This window comes from Perissodus microlepis, chromosome 20 (assembly GCF_051167445.1).
Source record: "Perissodus microlepis isolate ML-2025 ecotype Zambia chromosome 20, ASM5116744v1, whole genome shotgun sequence".
Lineage (NCBI taxonomy): Eukaryota > Metazoa > Chordata > Actinopteri > Cichliformes > Cichlidae > Perissodus > Perissodus microlepis.
In genome coordinates, this window is record NC_140480.1 from 16,345,961 (window position 1) to 16,368,268 (window position 22,308).

Below are 22,308 nucleotides of genomic sequence, written 5' to 3' on the forward strand. Positions count from 1 at the left end.
CTCCGCGTCTCTCTGCCCTGCTTTCTCCGTGTCATCTCCATGTATCATCCCGTGTCCTTAGGTTTGTTTATTAGTTTTTCTCAGTTTAGGTTTACGTTTGGTTCAGCCCTCGCTTTTGTTATGTATTGTGCACTGTAAATAAACTCACTCACATCATCGCCGCTGCTACTTGGATCCTCCTTCTCATCACCACACGACTGCTGCCCCAGCCGTGACAGTTAACTTATGAAACTTATAAGTATTCATGAATACTTCCTCACTGTGTTTATGTACTTGTAAGCTTGAGCTGATCAACCTGTAAAGTCAAAGAATATGACCGTTAGAGCTTGTTCCGGTCAGTGATAGGTACATCCTTCCTGTCCCCTTGGTATTTTCCCAACACGTTCTCATCCCAAAGCGTAACATATTATGCCATGTGAGAAATCGTCGGTATGTTACGCTTTTGGCCACCCAACACGTCTCTATGTTACACGTTTGGAAACGTCAGGAAACATGAGAACCATTTGGAATGAATCTACATGTACATTTCGTTTTACTTTATCATCATTAATTACTTTGGAAAACACTATATAATATGATCAAGACTGTGGTTAAGATTAGGGTTAGGGCTGGAATACACTGCTGGAACAAGTGTTACCGCCGGAAGCGTCATTCTATTGGATTCCATCCACAATCCAGCGCATATCATAGGGATGCAGAAGGTTACCTTTCGCGTTCCTATGGGACGCCTCAGGATGTGACAAATCGTTGGTATGTTACGCGTCGGATTGAGAATGGTCTGGGTCTTATTTTATTTAATTATTTTTTTTTTACATTTTATTCTTTGTTTATGTGAATAGGTCTCTTTATTTTATTCCATCTATGCCTTTAAAATGAAGTGAGAGCTACAGCCTTCCTCATAGTGCTCTGGCCCAGCCCATTAGATTTGCAGATGTTTAGATTTGGTTCTTGTTTTCTGACAAATGATCAATTTCTGGAAAACCTCGATTGTAGGCCGGTGAATTGTTATTAACTTGAGTGAGCCATGTTTTGTTCTACTACTGTGCTAAGTACACACACACACTCACACAGGCATAGATTGATATCTGATTAACATATGAGAGAAGGCAGCATGACCATAAAGACCTGAAAATTGCAGTAGAGTGTCACTCTATACTGAAATAGAATGAGTTGGGGGAGTATTTGCTCTGTATGGCTGTTTATCCTGCATTAAAATTAGAATAACACTTGCAAGACCCCTACAATTCTAAAAGCTTCAAAATTTAAAGCTATATATATGTATATATTTCAAAAAGCTTTGTAAATTGTAGGATGTTGGATGTTAGATACATAAATGTGAGCATTAAAAAAAGTAAATTACAGCTAAACCAAACAGACCAAACTTATTTGAAGAAAAATAAGATCAAAAATTGAAATTCAAGTACTGAACAAGTCTCTGACCACCAATATTAATAATGACCCAATTCAAAGTTCTACCAAAAGCAAGCACAGATAATGTACTGGCAATGCTGGGAAGACAACTGAAATCTTCTGGGTGATGGGTGATAAAGGCAGAAACATCAGTGACAAAACCCTGTGGGCAGATTTCATGAATCTTTATTAGATTTGTGGTTTTTGTAATAAAAGCTTTTTTTGAATTGTCAATGATGAAACAAAGACAGGTTATGTTTTGACTGGGTTCAGAATTTGGACCTATTTAACTGTAATTATCGCACACACATATGAAGAATAGTTCTAATTAAGTAAAGGACATGGAGTGGGAGTAAAAGGAAGGGAGGGACTGGTCTGTTCTCATAACCCAAGACCACATTATATGTGAGACATATTACAACTAAGATTTGCCTGTCTCTGTATGATAATGATAGCACTCTCAGTCAGAACAGTACGAGAAATCATTACAAAATGTATTTTTTCTGTATTTAATTTGCCTGACATTATCCAGCTAATTGGATTGTCACTAAAGTGCGACATTACTTTGAGTACAGCAGGACAGATCACAGCAACTACTGCTATAATTGGGAATATTAGAAAAAATAGAACCCATTTGAATACAACGTTCCAGTTAAGCTTGAAAGTCATTCTGTGATTTGACAAAGTGGGCCCGAAGAATGAAAATTGAATTATTATAGAAAGACATTATATGTTTTATTACACAGTGAATTTTTCATGAAATGCCAGAGATCAGGTATCATGTGTCGTTTCATCAAACTGCACCCTTCCTGAGCTACGGGTAGAGGAGGTAGAGCAGGTCATCTGCCAATTGCAAAGTTGGTCGTTTGATCCCTAGCTACTCCAGTCTGCATGCCAAATATCCTTATGCAAGATACTAACCCCACGTTGCTCTCTGATGCATTCATCAGAGTATAAATATGGGTGAATGATAGAAAGTAATGACATAGAAAAAAAAGCATAGAAAAAAGTGCTTGTATGACTGAGGCAAGTTGTGTAAACTGCTCTGAGTGCTAAGACAGAGTAGAAAACTGCCATGTAAGAACCAGTTCTTTTAGAAAATGTGTGTATGAAGTAGCTGGCTGTGCTAGTTGAATATGACTCCTATCAGGAAAAATGCTTCTGGAAATTCTGCTGTTTCTTTTAATGGGTGAAATCAAAATATCCTTTTTTTTTTTTTTTTTTTTTTTTTTTTTACAATTTCTCTGAGGAGTGTATGGTCTGACCTTGGGGTGAATTTCTTGGGGCTTCCAAACCTGGGAAGATTAGCAACTTCCATTTGTGAATAATCTTTCTCATTGTAGAATGAGAGACTTTAAATTATTTGGAAAGAAGCTTCTAACCATTCCCAGATTGATGGGTGGCAAAGACCTGAATGCTTCAGAACAGCAAACTGCAAAAACTTCTGCTTTATATTTACTGATGATCAGTTAATCAAGTGCACCTGATTAGCAGTACCTGGTTGCTAGTTACCCTTGTAATTTCTATGGAAGCAATAAAGTCTACTTAGTTTTTCACACAGTGCTTCTTTGCTTCGGCTTATGCGTGCCCAATTGCTGAGGATTTTATTTTTAATTATGTCCTGATGTGTAAAGCCTTAATAAAGAAAGAAGGTGTATTTTTTTTTTTTCATACAGCTGCATTTTATTGACCACAACTATTGAAAACATGGTAAATAATTGTCAGAAGAACAATTGTTACCACACAGAAATTACATTTTTGGATTAGAGCTGTAAAGGCTGGATTATCTCAAAATATTACAGATAGGCCACTTCAGAATCTGGACTCTACTAAAAATTTTTAACAGTTTTTCATTTTGCCTCTGTCCATTTTAAGTAGGCCAGGAGAAGACAGCAATATTTCTGGAAGATGCTTTTTTTTATCAGAGCTTAAACCTGCATTTGTGGATGGCACAGAGAGCTGTGTTCATAAACAGTGTTTTCTAGAAGTGTTTCTGACCCCATGTAATGATTTACATGCCAGAATCATGCTGCATGAGGGCCCAACTATAACAGGCATCCAGTATTTATTTTCAGACTTGTCCCTTGCACGTAGAGATGTGACATTCATAGTCTTCTTGATGAACATTATTCTGAAATGGATTCACAATCTGTAGGTGCGTTTTTTTTTTGTAGATTGGTGAACGGCTGCCTATTTTTCTTGGAGAAACTCTGAGATGTTCTTTTTATACCTGATCGTGTTGCCAATTAACCTAATTAGGAGTTAAATCTGATTCCAGCGGGTTTTTTTTATCAAACTCAAAATATGCCAACAGTTTTTATGATTATGCTTAAACATTTGGGGGTTTTTTTGTTGTATTTTGAATAGAATATGGGTTTAAGATAACCACTGCATCCTCTTTTTATTTACATTTGACAGTGTCCCAACTATGGATAGTGACAAACGTTTTGTCACTGTTGGAAAAAAAGTTAAATGTAGTAATGCTGCATTGAATCAGTGAAGGCTTCTCTCAGCTGTGAATCTCAAAAGCTTTGTACACTTCAGTGGAATTGCTTGTGCCAAAAGTAAAATGACTGCAGACAACAATACAAATAACCATTAGTTTTAAATATAGATATAAATTAAACTTGACTAAATCACAGTGTGATAGATGTGGATTAGATTATTTGACAGGCTAGTGGTGGGTAAGTGATGCACTCCCTTGATTTTAAGTTTAACTAATCATTTTTAAATATATTTGGTTGTTCTAAGATAGTATTAAATGGAAATAATCCATTCTCTGTTTTACTTTATGATGGGGAAAGAAAAGTGGCAGTTAAGGGGAACTGAAGGCTAATGAACATACGTTAACAAACATTTGTAGCTTTTGTCTTACACAAAAGTTGCTCATGCTTAGGACCAGTCTTGTGTACAGCCAAGATCACCCTGAAATAACATCATTAGATTGCATGTAGTTTGTTGTGAGACTGTCACTGTTGAAGTTTAGCATTTTGTAATGATGAAAATCGAGGAAATTTTAACAGCAGGAATCCACCGGAAAATTTTAGGTGTAGGTGTAGTTATAAAAAGATGTTGGAAGACATGTTTAAAAGGGTTGTTTCTTTGGGTCTCCGATGATGACTATTTGCAGCTCATAATTTATCCACATTTGATTAAAAGGATACGTCTAAGGATAAGCCTCCTTTGAATCATTTGCAGGGCTGGAGTGATGGGTGTGTGGATCACTGACAGACTGATGAAGCTGCTGAGTTAATGCAGGTGGATATCGATAAAGTGCACATGCTTGCGTGCATGGAAGCTTAGTGAGTTTTATGCCTGTCATAGTGGGTGATGGAGTGTACCCAAGCACAAAAGGTTGAGGACAGCTTAACAGGCTATTAATATCCTCCAAAGCTTGAAGTCTGTTAACACCAGCATCTAAAATCCAAGGCTATATCATAACATTTTGTGAACATTTCTCATTTATTTAAAAAACGTTGGTCTTCATAGTGATAACCTTGTCATATAAGTAAATCTGTATCATTTAATTTTCAAGCTGAACATTGGCTATGAATAAAGAACACCACTGCACTAAAACCTCTGCAAATGGTGTCAAATAAATCCTGGTAATTTGTAATTAAATCTTTTTTTTTTTTTTTTTTTTATCAGGGAGTGAACCATTACTGGTAATTGCTTAAAGCTTTTTAGAAATTAGATTTATGAAAATGTATTTTTGCTCATTTAAATAAACTATAATAAATAAATGATATGCATTTTCAAAATGTCAGAATTTACAGAATTCTAGTGTTTTACAGAAACATCAATAGCTCTCAAGAAATGAATAAAAGAGGATATAAAACATGTTTTCACCTTTTGTATTACCTAATAGATCCCTAGGATCCGCTATAAAAGTTTGTCTCTATACACTGAACATACTTTGTACAAATTTGATATAATTATAAGATATCACTATTTTTACTCTCACATTTACATGCTATGCTATGAATAGAGCTATGTTCAGTTGCATGTTCAATGACAGCAGAAAATGTCTTGATGCCTCAAGTCAAAGGAGAATGACCAAACTGCTTTGAGCCGTTAGCAAAGCAACAGAAAACTAATAACCATTTGCTACAATTCAGGTATGCAGAAGAATGCACAACCTGCTAACCCTTGAACAGCAGCAGAAGACCACACCAGATCCCATTCCTGTCAGAAAAGTGTTGGAGTGTTTACTTACGGAGAACAAGAACTCCATGGCGTAGCGACTGAGCACGGTTGGACTCCACAGTGAAATTCAGCATGGTGGGATTTGCACCAATCATGCAGACACGGTTGTCTTGCTCAGCCTCACGGAACATCCGCAACAGCTGATTGGCAATGACCCCATTCAGAACAGATATGGCCACCATCGGTATGACAAAGGACAGGAATGCATTTACCTGTTCAAAAAGAGAGAAGGCTGTAAACACTGGAGATTAGTGCTGACAGAAAAACTATGTATCTGGTTCACTAAGATAAAATATATATATGTTATTTAAAAAGCCCCAAAACAAAACAAAAACCCAGTGTCCCTCGAGGCTGATGATTGGCCCTTCCGCCATAATAGGTTGCAGATTAAAGATGGCTTCCGTGTTTCGTCTGTTTGCATCTTGCTGAATGTTTAAGTATATCTTTGGCCACTCTTTCAGTTTACTTCTTGTTTTATGTCAAGATTAACCGTATGGAAAATATATATATATAAATCTTATAAAGTTTAAATCTGTCTTTTGTGAAACTTGTATGAAAAGGGTACAAGAGTGAAAACATATATAAGATCCCTTGAAAAACTATATAAATGAAACTTGTATGTTTTGGATACTTCCTAAAACTATATATGAAAGTAATGAGAAAGTGGCCACTTTCATGAGTAAATCATATAAGCCTTATATGATTCACTATATGAAGCAAGCCAAAGCTGATGCAAGTTTTTTTTTTTTTTTTGATAAGTTTTTCTATTTCTTTTCCATATGGGTAGCTTTTTGTATTTTAACTTACCTCCTTTTTTCCTTTTTTGACCCTTATTATTGTTTTGATTGAGTTTCTTCTGCTTTATAATTCTTATACATACATATCTATCTATCTATCTATCTATCTATCTATCTATCTATCTATCTATCTATCTATCTATACACACACACACATATATATATATATATATATATATATATATATATATATATATATATATATATATATATATATATATATATATACACACACACACACATACGTGTATATATATATATATATATACACACGTATGTATACACACACACAAACACACACACATACATATAAAAATTCCTCAGTCACCCCTGAGTGTCCTGGTGCCTCGTGTGCTTATGGGCACCCTTATGTTCAGACATGGTGTTTGTGGTGGACAAACTTCGTTTTGCACATAATTCCAGCAAGAGAACACTGCTCTGGTTCAGATCTGGCAGGTCATTCCTCCCAATCACGCCCCTCCAGGTCTTACTGTCATTTCCCACATGAGCATTGAGGTCTCCCAGTAGGACAGCTGAGTCCTCAGGTAAACCCCCCCCCCCCCACGGACTTGAAGAAGGCCGGGTACTGTTGTCTGCCACATAAGTGCAGACAACAGTCAGGACCTGTTCCCGTTCCCTTGCCCAGCACCTCTCCAAGAGACTGGTTCCAGAGCCCAAACCATGCGTTGGGTGAGCGCGACTATATCTGGCCAGTACCGCTCAACGTAATACATTAGCTCTGGCTCCTTCCCCACCAGAGAGGTGACTTTCCATGTCCCAGTTGCTAGTCTTAGGAGCTGGGGATTGTTCCGTGAGGGTCTCCGCACTTGCTTGTGGTGCCAGGGTGGGCCATGTCCCTACTTTGAGCCAGGCCTTCAAGCAGCCTCACCAGGACTGGCTCCAAGCCCGGGCCCCTGTAACCCTATGCCTATAGCCCCTGGGATCCCTGGGACACACAAAACCCTATACCACAACAAGGTAGTGATTCACGGAGGGGGTTATGATTTTGAACTATATAAATAAAATTGAACTGAATTGAAAGACTGCACATAAACATTAATCATGGCAGCATGGGAACATGCACTAACCACAAGATCCATAGAGGCTAGGGTCTATCATAGCTGGCAAGCTCGAGAAACACCAAGGCCTGAGAGAAGAGCTCAAGGAGATGTGGTAATCATTGCACTCTGGGCAGAAACTGAGTGAGTGGCTCCAGCTCATCTGGGAAACGATGCCTGAGATCTCTGTCCAGAAGAGCGCAGTGCCTCAAGATACTGCGCAGGACCCTGGTAGAGGACCCTCATGTGAATTTTTGGTTTATTGTATGGCTAATATATCATAAGCTTCCAAAATTTGTGTATTGCTAATGTATCATTAGTTTCATTAATTAGCATTACCCTGTTGTTCAAATACGGTCACTTCTGGTTCAAAAATAAACAAGCAAACATAAAGAACACCAAAAACAAACAAAAAATGGAACACATAAAAATGCTAATGTTTTTTGGGCTTAAAAATTCAAACACAAGAAAGTCTACAGTTTCACATTTTTGATACAGCACAATACCTGAAAGGTGCCACTGTACATGGCAATAATAATAACAATAAAATGAATATATTTTAATAATAATAATGCACCTCTCCGTGAATCGCTACCTTATCGTGGTGGAGGGGTTTGTGTGTCCCAGGGATCCCAGGGGCTATGTTGTTTGGGGGCTTTTTCCCCCTGGTAGGGTCTCCCATGGCAAATTGGTCCTGGGTGAGGGACCAGACAAAGAGCGATTCAGAAGACCCTTATGAAGAGAACATCGGGGGAACAGTTTACCCTGCCCGGGATAGGGTTACCGGGGTCCCGCCTTGGAGCCAGGCCCGGGGAGGGTGCCCGAGGGCGAGCGTCTGGTGGCCGGGCCTTAGTCCATGGGGCCCGGCCGGGCACAGCCCGAAGAGGAGACATGGGCCCATCCTCCCGCAGGCCCACCACCCGCAGGAGGCGCCATAGGGGTCGGGTGCATTGTGTGCCGGGTGGCGGCCAGGAGCGGAGGCCCTGGCGGACTAATCCCCGGCTGCCAAGACTGGCAATAGGGACATGGAATGTCACCTCTCTGGTGGGGAAGGAGCCTGAGTTAGTGCATGAGGTTGAGAGGTACCAGCTAGATATAGTCGGGCTCACCGCTACGCATGGCTTGGGCTCCGGAACCAGTCTCCTGGAGAGGGGCTGGACTCTGTCTCAGTCTGGAGTTGCCCCTGGTGAGAGGCGGCAGGCTGGGGTGGGTATTCTAATATCCCCTCGGCTTGCTGCCGGTACGTTGGGGTTTTTCCCGGTGGATGAGAGGGTTTGTTCCCTGCGCCTTAGGGTTGGGGAACAGGTCCTGACTGTCATCTTCGCTTATGCGCCGAGTGGCAGTTCAGAGTACCCAGCCTTCTTAGAGTCCCTGGGGGGGGGTGCTGGAAGATGCTCCACCTGGAGACTCTGTTGTCCTGCTGGGAGACTTCAATGCTCACGTGGGTAACGACAGCGAGACCTGGAGGGGCGTGATTGGGAGGAACGGCCTCTCTGATCTGAACCCGAGCGGTGTTTTGTTATTGGACTTCTGTGCAAATCACAGTTTGGCCATAACGAACACCTTGTTCGAACATAAGAGTGTCCATAAGTGCACGTGGCACCAGGACGCTCTAGGCCGTAGGTCGATGGTCGATTTTGTAATCGTATCACCAGACCTGCGACCATATGTTCTGGACACTCGGGTAAAGAGAGGGGCTGAGCTGTCAACTGATCACCACCTGGTGGTGAGTTGGATCAGGTGGCGGAGGAGAATGCTGGACAGACCCGGTGCACCTAAACGCGTAGTGAGGGTGTGCTGGGAACGTCTAGCAGAGGCCCCAGTCCGCGAGATCTTCAACGCACACCTCCGGCAGAGCTTCAACAGCATTCCGAGGGAGACTGGGGACATTGAGTCCGAATGGACCATGTTCAGCATCTCCATTGCCGAAGCTGCTGCATTGAGCTGCGGCCGCAAGGTGGTTGGTGCCTGCCGTGGTGGTAATCCCCGAAGCAAATGGTGGACACCAGAGGTGAAGGGAGCCACCAGGCTGAAGAAGGAGTCCTATCGGGCTTGGTTAGCCTGTGGGACTCCGGAGGCAGCCGACAGGTATCGACAGGCCAAGCGGAATGCGGCTCGGGCAGTGGCTGAAGCAAAAACTCGGGTGTGGGAGGAGTTCGGATAGGCCATGGAAAAAGACTTTCGGACTGCCTCGAAGAGATTCTGGCAAACCGTCAGGCGCCTCAGGAGGGGAAAGCGGTGCTCTACCTGCACTGTATATAGTGCTGGCGGAGCGCTGCTGACGTCGACTGAGAAAATTGTCAGGCGGTGGAAGGAATACTTCGAGGACCTCCTTAATCCCACTGACACGTCTTCCGAGGAGGAAGCAGAGTCTGGGGATGAGGGGAATGACCCGCCAATTTCCGGGGGCGAGGTCACTGAGGCAGTTAAACAACTCCTTGGTGGCAGAACCCCTGGTGTTGATGAGGTCCGCCCCGAGTTCCTGAAGGCTCTGGACGTTGTAGGGCTGTCCTGGTTGACATGCCTCTACAATGTTGCGTGGAGAGCAGGGGCAGTACCCCTGGACTGGCAGACCGGGGTGGTGGTCCCCATCTTTAAGAAGGGAGACCGGAGGGTGTGTTCCAACTACAGGGGGATCACACTCCTCAGCCTCCCTGGGAAAGTCTATGCCAGGGTGCTGAAAAGGAGAGTTAGTCTGCTAGTCGAACCTCGGATACAGGAGGAACAATGCGGTTTTCGTCCTGGTCGCGGAACACTGGACCAGCTCTTTATCCTCTCGAGGCTACTTGAGGGTGCATGGGAGTTTGCCCAACCAGTCTACATGTGTTTTGTGGACTTGGAGAAGGCATTCGACCGTGTCCCTCGGGGTGTCCTGTGGGAGGTGTTGCGGGAGTATGGGGTGTCTGGCCCATTGCTACGGGCCATTCGATCCCTATACAACCGTTGCAAGAGCTTGGTTCGCATTGCCGGCAATAAGTCGGACTCGTTCCCGGTGGGTGATGGGCTCCGCCTGGGCTGCCCTTTGTCACCGGTTCTGTTCATAATTTTTATGGACAGGATTTCTAGGCGCAGCCAAGTGGCGGAGGGCTTTCGCTTTGGTGGCCTCAGAATCTCATCTCTGATTTTTGCGGATGATGTGGTTCTGTTGGCTTCATCGGGTGGGGGCCTCCAGCTCGCACTGGAACGGTTCGCAGCCAAGTGTGAAGCAGCGGGAATGAGGATCAGCACCTCCAAATCTGAGGCCATGGTTCTCAGCCGGAAAAAGGTGGAGTGCCCACTCCGGGTCGGGGATGAGTTCCTGCCCCAAGTGGAGGAGTTCAAGTATCTCGGGGTCTTGTTCGCGAGTGACGGGAGAAGGGAGCCGGAGATCAACAGACGGATTGGGGCTGCAGCTGCAGTAATGCAAACGCTGCACCGGTCCGTCGTGGTGAAGAGGGAGCTGAGTGTAAAAGCGAAGCTCTCAATTTACCGGTCGATCTACGTCCCTACCCTCACCTATGGCCATGAGCTGTGGGTAGTGACCGAAAGAATGAGATCGCGGATACAAGCGGCAGAAATGAGCTTCCTCCGAAGGGTGGCTGGCCTCTCCCTTAGAGATAGGGTGAGAAGTTCGGCCATCCGGGAGGGGCTAAGAGTAGAGCCGCTGCTGCTCCACATCGAAAGGAGGCAGTTGAGGTGGTTCGGGCATCTGACAAGGATGCCTCCTGGGCGCCTCCTGGATGAGGTGTTCCGGGCATGTCCCACCGGGAGGAGGCCCCGGGGCAGACCCAGGATACGCTGGAGAGATTATATCTCTCGGCTGGCCTGGGAACGCCTTGGTGTTCCCTCGGATAAGCTGGAGGAGGTGGCTGGGGAGAGGGAGGTCTGGGCCTCTCTGCTTAGGCTGCAGCCCCCGCGACCTGGCCTCGGATAAAGCGGATGAAGATGGATGGATGGATGGATAATAATAATGCAATAATATTTGTTATATTTTTTGATGGTGGGTGGGCAGTATTTATTGACTTCTGTCAATCATATGTGCATCATTAATAAATGAAAGGGAATTGTACCAGGGGCTAAAAATGACATGATGGTCTGTAAACTAGTGCCAGGATTTGTGTGAGCTAAATGCTATACAGAGGGCTTGTGAGTGTGAATGCGCTGCCACAAACAAGCAACATGCAACTCTAATAAAAACAGACACATGGAATATGCAAATTGCAGCACAGGCTTGAGGGCTTTAAAGGCAACATGTTTTCCTGCCACTGGACAAAAATCCATGATAACCTTTCGGCATGTTGTAATTGAAGCGATCTGAGGGAGAATGGAACTCTTATTCCTCATGGGCTCTGTTTTTCAGGCTTTAGACAGGAGGTCATTCTCAGTTTTTCTTTCTTTCTTTTTTTTCAGAGCACACCAGTTAATAGCATAAAAACCATATTAGAAGTAAATTGTGCTGGTTCGATGGATTCCATGGATTTAGAATGGACCACAATGAGGCATCTTTAATAGAACAGAATGGAATTAATCTTTATTGTCATTGTTGCAAAAACAATAAAATGCAGTTTGGCATCTCTTCGTGTGTGAAGTACACAATATCGTAAGTATTTACACAGACAATAACACAGACAAATGTACATTTACAAAAGAAAGATATGTCCAATTTATACATACACCTGCATACATATGGATACACCCATACATACACACACGCACATACATGCATATATGTACAGTGGCTTGCAAAAGTATTCGGCCCCCTTGAACTTTCCCACATTTTGTCACATTTCAGCCACAATCATGAATCAAAGTGGTGTACACGTGAGAAGTGGAACGAAAATCATACATGATTCCAAACATTTTTTACAAATAAATAACTGCAAAGTGGAATGTGCGTAATTATTCAGCCACCTTTGGTCTGAGTGCAGTCAGTTGTCCATAGACATTGCCTGATGAGTGCTAATGACTAAATAGAGTGCACCTGTGTGTAATCTAATGTCAGTACAAATACAGCTGCTCTGTGACGGCTTCAGAGGTTGTCTAAGAGAATATTGGGAGCAACAACACCATGAAGTCCAAAGAACACACCAGACAGGTCAGGGATAAAGTTATTGAGAAATTCAAAGCAGGCTTAGGCTGCAAAAAGATTTCCCAAGCCTTGAACATCCCACGGAGCACTGTTCAAGCGATCATTCAGAAATGGAAGGAGTATGGCACAACTGTAAACCTACCAAGACAAGGCCGTCCACCTAAACTCACAGGCCGAACAAGGAGAGCGCTGATCAGAAATGCAGCCAAGAGGCCCATGGTGACTCTGGACGAGCTGCAGAGATCTACAGCTCAGGTGGGGGAATCTGTCCATAGGACAACTATTAGTCGTGCACTGCACAAAGTTGGCCTTTATGGAAGAGTGGCAAGAAGAAAGCCATTGTTAACAGAAAACCATAAGAAGTCCCGTTTGCAGTTTGCACCAAGCCATGTGGGGGACACAGCAAACATGTGGAAAAAGGTGCTCTGGTCAGATGAGACCAAAATGGAACTTTTTGGCCAAAATACAAAACGCTATGTGTGGCGGAAAACTAACACTGCACATCACTCTGAACACACCATCCCCACTGTCAAATATGGTGGTGGCAGCATCATGCTCTGGGGTTGCTTCTCTTCAGTAGGGACAGGGAAGCTGATCAGAGTTGATGGGAAGATGGATGGAGCCAAATACAGGGCAATCTTGGAAGAAAACCTCTTGGAGTTTGCAAAAGACTTGAGACTGGGGCGGAGGTTCACCTTCCAGCAGGACAACGACCCTAAACATAAAGCCAGGGCAACAATGGAGTGGTTTAAAGCAAAACATATCCATGTGTTAGAATGGCCCAGTCAAAGTCCAGATCTAAATCCAATCGAGAATCTGTGGCAAGATCTGAAAACTGCTGTTCACAAACGCTGTCCATCTGACTGAGCTGGAGCTGTTTTGCAAAGAAGAATGGGCAATGATTTCAGTCTCTAGATGTGCAAAGCTGGTAGAGACATACCCTAAAAGACTGGCAGCTGTAATTGCAGCAAAGGTGGTTCTACAAAGTATTGACTCAGGGGGCTGAATAATTACGCACACCCCACTTTTCAGTTATTTATTTGTAAAAAGTGTTTGGAATCATGTATGATTTTCGTTCCACTTCTCACGTGTACACCACTTTGTATTGGTCTTTCACGTGGAATTCCAATAAAATTGATTCATGTTTGTGGCTGTAATGTGACAAAATGTGGAAAAGTTCAAGGGGGCCTGAATACTTTTGCAAGCCACTGTATATATACATATATGCATGCGTACATACTTACACACACATATTTCCACATACACGCCTACATATATATACATACACATACATGCCATCTGAGGAGCAGGTGCATTGTGATCAGTGATATTGCACATTGAGTGTGTGTGTGAGTGTGTGTGTGTGTGTACGTGTGTGTGTGTGTGTGTGTGGGGGGGGGGGTGATATTGGAGTGAGTGTCCAGGGTGTGAGGGGTCTTTGATGATGATGCTGGCTCTCTGCTGAAGTCTGCCAGTATAAATGTCTCTGAGGGGGGTTAGTGAGGTGCCAATTGCTGCCTTCACCACCCGCTGCAGTTTCCTCTTGTCCTCTGCGGTGCAGCAGTTGAACCAGAGTGTGCAGCAGTAAGTCAGAAGGCTCTGGTGGTGGAACGGAAGCAGTTTCTTGCCTCAGGCCCAGTACAGTCTTTGTTGTGCTTTCCCTACCTGGTGGGAAATGTTTGTTAACCAGGTAAGGTTGGCCGAGATGTAGACTCTCGGCCGCTTTCTACCCTTTCTACCTCCTTAAAGCTTTCTACCCTTTTGTACCTCCTCCCCATCAATGTAGAGGGTGGAGTGCTTAGATCGCTTTGTTCTCTATAGTATATTATACGTATATTACACTTGTGTCACATCACTTGCAGTTATTTCTTTATTCATTAATATTTCAGTTTTCTTGCTCTAGACCACTTCAACATGTGAAATGGTGGAGCCAGTCCTTAGCTTTGGTAGACTACATTTGAAGATGAACAGGTGCTATGACAAAAAGCTTGGATGAGATATTTGAGACGCATTATTCATATTTTTGAGATCGCTCTGTGACACAGAGTGGGCTCTATATACCCTGATGGCTGACGACTGAAGTGAAGTTTCTGGAAATTTTGCACAAATCAAGCCGAACAGGCTTTCCTTAAAACAAACTTTTATCAGATTCATTTTCAGCTGGCCTTAAGCAGATTCCAGTGGTGTGATTTCATTACAGATAAAAACCCTCACTTCACAGATGAGAAAATCTTTAGGGGTGAGGAGAAAGATTCAGAATTCTATCACATTAGGTTATGTATTTTCTGCTGTAAGCACTAGTATATGCTGAACTGGAAACTACAACACAGATTATATGTGAATCACTGGATAAGACTAGGTTTAAAACATCCCTGTGGCCTGACAAAATGACAAAAGGATTATAATGCCTGTGTGTTTTGCAATCTAGCACAAAGACAGTTTTGGCCTCAATGACTTTCCACCTAGACAACTGTTTATTGCTTTTTGAAACTCATCCACGGGAGTTAGCGGAGTCACTCAGTGAGTCAGCTGTAGCCAGCAGGTAACTGCTATTCTTCATCCAGTAACTGGAGTTACTGAACTTGGTCTTTTGACTGTGTTTGTGCTCTTTTGCGGCTTTTGGAACATTTTTATTGCACTAGCAAAGTACATGGCCCACTGTTGTGCCACAGACAGAAATTTAGTGCTTGGGCTAGAGTTAATAACATCATATTATAGTATTAGTATGATACCTACTGCTTTGTTACTTTGTTGTCCTGCACATACATACTTTGTTACTAGCAATAATTTGTAGGGCATAGTTTGGTCTTCACTTACGGTGTTACCCTAGACCATTTGTACTTAAATTAAATTGCGTTCAGTAACCTTGCAGTGTGTCTTAGAATTATTTTTTTTTACTTGTTTTTATTATTGATTCTGTTTTGTTGTTGACTCTGTTTTTTCTTCTCTCTTTCAATTTTCATCTTTCTCTAATGATAATATTTGTAAATTCTTTATTTTTGCTCATTCTTTATTAATTCTTTTAGTGCACATTATCTTGTAATTATAGAACAGGTCTCTCCTTACAAAACCACTTATCACTATTTTGTTTCTAGCTCACTCTGACGCTCCCGTCAAAAAGCATTATGGACAACCACTGGTTTGATTGTCCATAGAGAATATTTTAAAGAATTTTTCCATTCTCATAATGAGGCAGTGAAAGAATCCAGGTCTTCTAATTTCACTAATCTCATAAATTGTAACAGGAAAAAACTAGGGTATTATTTGAGCCTATTAACAGCATTGTTTTGTCCACACCTGAGCAGGCTGTCATACTCTGTGATGATGGCTGTAATACATTCCGTAATCAGTTCGTTAATAAGGTGATGGACTTGAGATCTAAAAGTTCCTCCCCTTATGAAGAGGGCCCTCAGCATCCTGAGTCAATTACCTTATTAGCTCCAATTCCACTAAATGACTTCACTGCAATAATGGGTAAAATTAAGCCTTCATCTTTCTCATTAGAGAACAATTTGGAAGTCTTATAGTACAAGCATTTGGCCTTCATTGCTAACCATTATTAACAGTTCAGCTGTGTTCCTTTCGTACTGTACGCATGCTGAGGTAACTCCTATACTTAAAAAAAATCTTCATGCCATCTTTTTTGGTAATTATTGGTCTTTAAATTAAATTGCCATTTATCAGCAAATTATTAGAAACAGTTGTGGAAAGATCCTTATTATTTTGATTACAGATCTCTGAATGTATTTCTGCTGCAGAGGCAAACTGCACAGAAAAAGTCTGTTTGGCGATATCTGTTAAGCTGTTTGCAAAAAAATGCATCTACTTGTTTAAGACACCTGCACCAAATTTGACACATTCACCATTGGAAAGGGATGTAAAAAAGGTTTAGGTGGTTCATGGGATGTTCAGTACTAAGCAAATATTTTTTTTGCCATTAGCTGGAATAAACCGCAGCACAGTTTTTAATCTGTTAATTTAAGATTTAAATACTGATTTGCTGAAAGTGCTAAATGGTGTTCCAAGTTCTTCCGGCCTACATTGAACCTTGGCTTCAAGTGTGTATTTTCTTTTTGCATTGTTACTAGACCACGATAATTAAATGTTTGACATTTTCAAGTTTAAAATAAATAAATAAATAAATTGATAAATGAAATCTGTTTCTTGCTTGTTGAGCCCAACAATTTTAAATTTTAGGAAGCCAATTTTGGACTTGGTTTTTACATGCTGCATCACAGTAGACATGAGGTCCCAAATTAAATGATATTACATGACCTCCTCCTTAGCAGTTGCCAGACACTTATTATGATTACTGCAGACAATAGTACAAATACTTCCACAGTGTAACAGCGCTCTTTCTCTGCCATCAGGCTTGTGGTTACAACAATAGGACCGACTGAGTGCCACAGAGTCGGCAACAGAAAGAAACACAAAAAATATATCAGATATTTTTGTTAATTTTTTAACAAAACAGGGAAAATTGCTTATTGCTACTAAACACACACTATATGCTAGTCTTGTGTTTGACAATAGAACTGAAACAAAGAGATGAAAAATTGACATACGCTCTGATTCAAAGGTATTTCAGCATCTTTTGTGATTTGCCATTCAATGAAACTTTAAATAAAGCCAAACATCACCCTGTATGGCATCACTCTCACTGGAACCTTTTCTGTCTTGTCTGAACATTTTGATGAAGTCAGTGAAAATATATATTGCCATCTCAATGCAAACATACATTTCTATGGAACTATCTCGGATTATTCTTCTAAAGCAACCACTGCGTTGACTGGTGGAAAAGCAATAAGATTGGAAGCCTATTAATAGAGATAATGTGAGAGATAGTGACAAAACAAAGTATCTAAAAAGAATGCTGAAAACACAAGGTATTAAAAGCACATTCAGAGAAAAATTAGAGAGATGGAGCACAACAAAAGTGAGTGGTGAGATTTGGTGCTGTTGAAAACCTTTTTGCAACAAATGCGATGTTGTGCATCTTTTATTTATTCAATTTGGCAAATGCATGAAGCAGTAGTTTGAAGTTCTTGTTTACTGTTACTGAGGAATGATGAAAACATCAACAGTTCCACTGAGAAATAATTTAAAATCCTCAATAAAATTACATTTTAGTGCCAACTTTGATTTTTGGCCAAATAATTTTCATCCAACTGTGCTACCTTTGCTGTACACAAAATGGAGAATAAAGTCAGCATTAAAGACTAATGAGGGAAAATAATGAAAGGGTAAAAAAGAAGAAAGGGAGAGAAGGTGCTGTTTGACATCTTGCTGCAGCTGCTGTGGAGCTGCCTGTGTGGTGAAAACGTGCGCTGATGTCTGACTTGTTAATTTGTGTGGATATTCGCTTAATCAATGTATGTGTAACAGCTTTGGCATCACTCCTTCCCAAAGGCATTCACTCTCCACCCACCACATACTCGCACAGAGGCACACAGCAATGCAGTGCTGTTGTTTTTCAAAGGGATAATCATGAATGAAAAATGTTAATGGTTTTAATGAACAGGCTGGCTGACTTCTGAGGTTCCCCCTGCCTCCTAGACAAGAATGACTGATTAAAGCTGATAAGGAGAACAGCAGAAGCGGTGCAGCAAATCAAACCCTTAGCTTTAGAGTGAGACCAAACTCCAGCTTTAATGCGAAATTCTGGAAAGCCAAAAAAATGGGGGCGAGCTAATGTGGATAATTGGGAGTAAAGTGCAAGAAAACTGAAATATTAGACATTTAATTATGGTGAAACCTTGTTCTGACATTTGACACATGCAGAAGAAATATCAAACCTATCTGTCTACATACACTTTTTTTTAATTGTATTTCTTTCTCGTGACTTTTTAATATGTTTTTATTTGTCTTCCTGTTTCAGTGCTGTTCACCGCGCCAAACCAAGTCTTACAAGATGAACTTTTACACATTTTTCATTTTGGCGTACATGAAATAAAATAAAATATATGACAAGGAGGGGCAGGTTGTAATCCAAGTCAAACTGTGGAAGTCACTATAGTCATGCTTCACTAAAATATAAGGAGGACCAATCAGCATCTGCCAAAAGCATACACATATAAATAAGTTTTGCAGAAATTTCTGAAAAAGATTACAAAAGCGGGCTCAAAGAATGAAGAGAGGCAAATGAAACTCTGTAAATCAGTTCCACATTTGGAACCTTGTGGTCAAATTTGTATAAGTGGTTCTGCTTTCTGTTAGATGACATAACTGTCTTGATTATCATGAGTAGCTCTCTTTATGGCCATGGAATGATTATTTTAGTGTCAAATGCTGCATCAGGAGCAGATGTCCATGCTCCTATATTTCTTCAGGGTTCGTTAGCAAATTGTCATTATATCTTCTATTGCCTTTACAAATCATTCCGTTCATGACATTTAATTTATTTCCTGGTGTTCATCGCGCTTCCTTCTCTTTAACCCAGTAACACCAAGTGTATCATATTTGATGAGCTTTTGTGATTTTTTTATATCCTGAAAAACCTGAATAAATTACACAATAAATATTTAAGCAATTAACTGCACAAAAATGTTGGATGTAGCAAAAATGAACTATTTGATTTCTTCTTCTTTTTTTGACTTGTCAGAGGGTTCAATAAAAACTCCAGTTTAAAAAGAAAACAGAACTGAAATTTGTGGCAATTATTTCATGTTTGCAGTTAAAAAATAGGTTTTTGTCTTGAATCAGTTTTACACATACCAAGAAAATAACCATTTGTTTACAGTTTTGTATTTCTGGATAAGTCTCAGTGGTTAAGGCTCATAAGATGCTCAATGCAGTGCTTCACTCACATGTCTGGCTTCATGTTTTGACCATGGTTTTCCTTTCCCAGTCAAGGTAGTGACCTCCTACTGAACCATTTCACAAAGCTTTTTTCAAAACATGGATTTTTGCTATAGGAAATTGTAGCAAAAACTCAGTCAGCTGAGGCTCAATCAAGACTACAAGAAGTTCTCTCTTTAAAAAGTCAGTATTTTCAAGACATCTTGCTGTTACTCAAAGGGACAAAGTGAAGTGCCAAAATACATCAGATGTGGCATTTTTTCCTTCTGCTTGATAAGTGAGCTGGTCTGCTTCCTCCAATAGCTTTCAGCAGTTTTCTCTGTTCACTGGCCACCTTATGTGACAATAAATTACATCCGTGGTTAGAGATTATTTTGGCTTTGAGGTTTTAAGTTTTAAAAGTGTCAGTGTTCAAAAGTTTAAAGATGCAAAACTTCTTTTTCTCTTACAAATTCATCCCTATGAGCAAATCCATTCCAATTAAGATATTGCTGCGAATTTTAAATGCTTGTGCGACTGAGCACACAAAATAATGTGTTATCACCAGAGCAGGAGATATACTGTAGTGTGCTTAGCTCAGATTTAAATGTGTGGGTGTAAACCCATAGTGTCTGCAAATGGAAACGTGATCTGACTGCTGAACGAGTGTGAAGGGGTTCCAGCTCGCGACAAACAAGAGGACTAATGCTTTTTTAATTCACATGTAGAACAGCCAACGTTGTATGCCTCATGGAGAAAATTTTCACCTGGAATACCCATTAATATTCCATTAAAGCAGGAAATTGAAAATCAAAGGAACCTCTGCTAGATTTCTCATAATAACTGCAAAGTGAGCCAGAAATGGAAACAATGGAAGCATCAGCTATTATTCTCATTTTTTTGTCTCTCGACGCCATCACCTTAGTCACAAGACCCTTTACACTACTAGGCAAATATACTGACAGGCATGTATGTTGCTGAGAGCTGCATGGCTGCAAAGCTCGGGGAATTTTGCCTTAATAATGAATGATGGCCAGTGGGACAGAGAACACTCAGCCTCATTAGTTCTTAGTTCTCTTCTTAGACACGGACTAATAGTGAAGCCCTGACTTTAGCATTTAACTATCACCATTCACCATTAATGGATTTACCCAAGAAGGCACCAACTGCAGACCATTAGAAAGAAGAAAAAGTTGATGTACTGCTACAGTGGCTCAGATTTCTTGGGGAAAATGAGAATCAGAGTGAGCAGCAACATTTAGCAACGTTTGAAATTAAATTCAAGTATGTCCAGAAGATGAAAAATCACTGTGGTTTGTTGCCTGGACTTTTGTAGGCTTTCTTCTTCCTGAGTCTAACTCACTCGTGGTGATGATGATCCAGTTTGTGCAATCTTAGTTGCCATAATTTCTCACAAAATTGAACATTTTTAGAAACTAAGTATAATCTTTGAAATCTATCACATGTATTGTAGCTTTTACCTTGTCTGCAGCATATTTCTATTTCTTGTCATCATCTGGTCCTTTTGCACATTGCCACAGATCAGCAGCTTATTGTATCATACTACAGCATTTTAGCTCCTTAATACTATTATACAAGTATATTCAGGTTTATACGTCATATTCTGTTGAATTTAGATTGTATTTAGATGTTTATTTAACAGTTTTATATGACTGAGCTATGTTTAATGTTTTGGCTTCTTTAACAAAGAAATTTCTCAAGTTTTTGGCATAAATGATCTTATCTTATTAAAATAAACACAGACACCTTGGCACAAACATCATGCAGCCAAAGCCACACAGCTGCCCCTTGATACAGCTGAGTTTTGATCACTGTTCTTAACAGCCTCTTTAGATGTTGGCCCTGTGCAGCTCAGCTTTCAGCTTGGATCAGCTAGACAAAGCTCATGAGAGATGGCAGATGCTCGATTGGTGTTAACAGACTTGCTTTCATGTCTGTGAGCTGCCCCTATGGATAAAGCTGCGTTAATATTTATCTCTCTGGTGAGGTTTCGCATTCGTGCTACAGCTTGATTTATCCAGCACAAATATGGTGGTCACTAAAGTCATATACCAAAAACTAATTGATATCTATTATCACACCACCATTTTAAAAAAGCTTTTAATATTCTTTCTGGAACGTGTCATTTACTACATGGTCATAACAAATTTATGCAGAATGCAGTCATGGTATGATTAGTGCATAAAAAACAGACTGAACAAAATGTCCAGTCTATCCCAGGTTGTAGGTAAATAAGCTGGCAATGTCTTCAGTCATTTGATAAATAATTACAACTTAAAAGACAGTTTTATCAGTATGTTAGTAGCACAGGCTCAACAAAAACTGGTATAGGAATCTCCATTTCTGCTGCGGCTGCAGATTGTACTTCAGCACCGGTAGCACAAATCATGAACACAGCCTACTTTAAGTGACTTTATTAATAATGACATATTTATAGGTTGCAGTAGATCCAGAACTTCCCTAATATGGAAAGGCTTTAGCGAAGCTACGCTGAAGTGCCAGACAACCGTATAAACCAAACACACTGTAGAAAAATGGAAAGCGCAACCATAATGTCACCCAATGTTTTCTGGTACCTGTTTGAAGAGAACATAACTAACCTGTTACTGTGCAAATGTACATTTGGTTAGAAAATAATAAAACAATTAGAGAAAAGGGATTTACAGATCAGTTCCAGAAACATAATAAAGTAATGACAATAGAGATGACAGTTTCACTGTCCTCACTTATAATCAGATACTCGCTGTGTTTTCAACTGAACTGATAAACAAGGGATGCACTGCCAGCTAGGACAGAGAAAAAGTTGCCAATACATTTTAATGCTCCCACAAACTGTTATTGTCAACGACTGTTATATTTTGTGAAATGGAAGAAATTGTATTTTTTTTCTCTACCTCTCAGGGTCTCACATGATGAATGCTGTTTACCAGAACAAAATGCTGTATGCTGTGTGCTCAGTAAACACGCACTT

At 40.9% G+C, this 22,308-nt stretch overlaps 1 protein-coding gene across 4 annotated transcripts in view; it reads right to left on the reverse strand.

The window, feature by feature from the left end:
- The window catches only part of ntsr1 (neurotensin receptor 1 (high affinity)), an 88,344-nt gene that overhangs the window by 48,354 nt on the left and 17,682 nt on the right, over positions 1-22,308 (reverse strand). For all 4 annotated transcript variants that reach the window (XM_084916311.1, XM_084916310.1, XM_084916308.1 and 1 more), the window contains exon 2: positions 5,627-5,828. In XM_084916311.1, the coding sequence (XP_084772437.1) occupies positions 5,627-5,828 (202 nt within the window). The remainder of the gene's footprint in view (positions 1-5,626; positions 5,829-22,308) is intronic.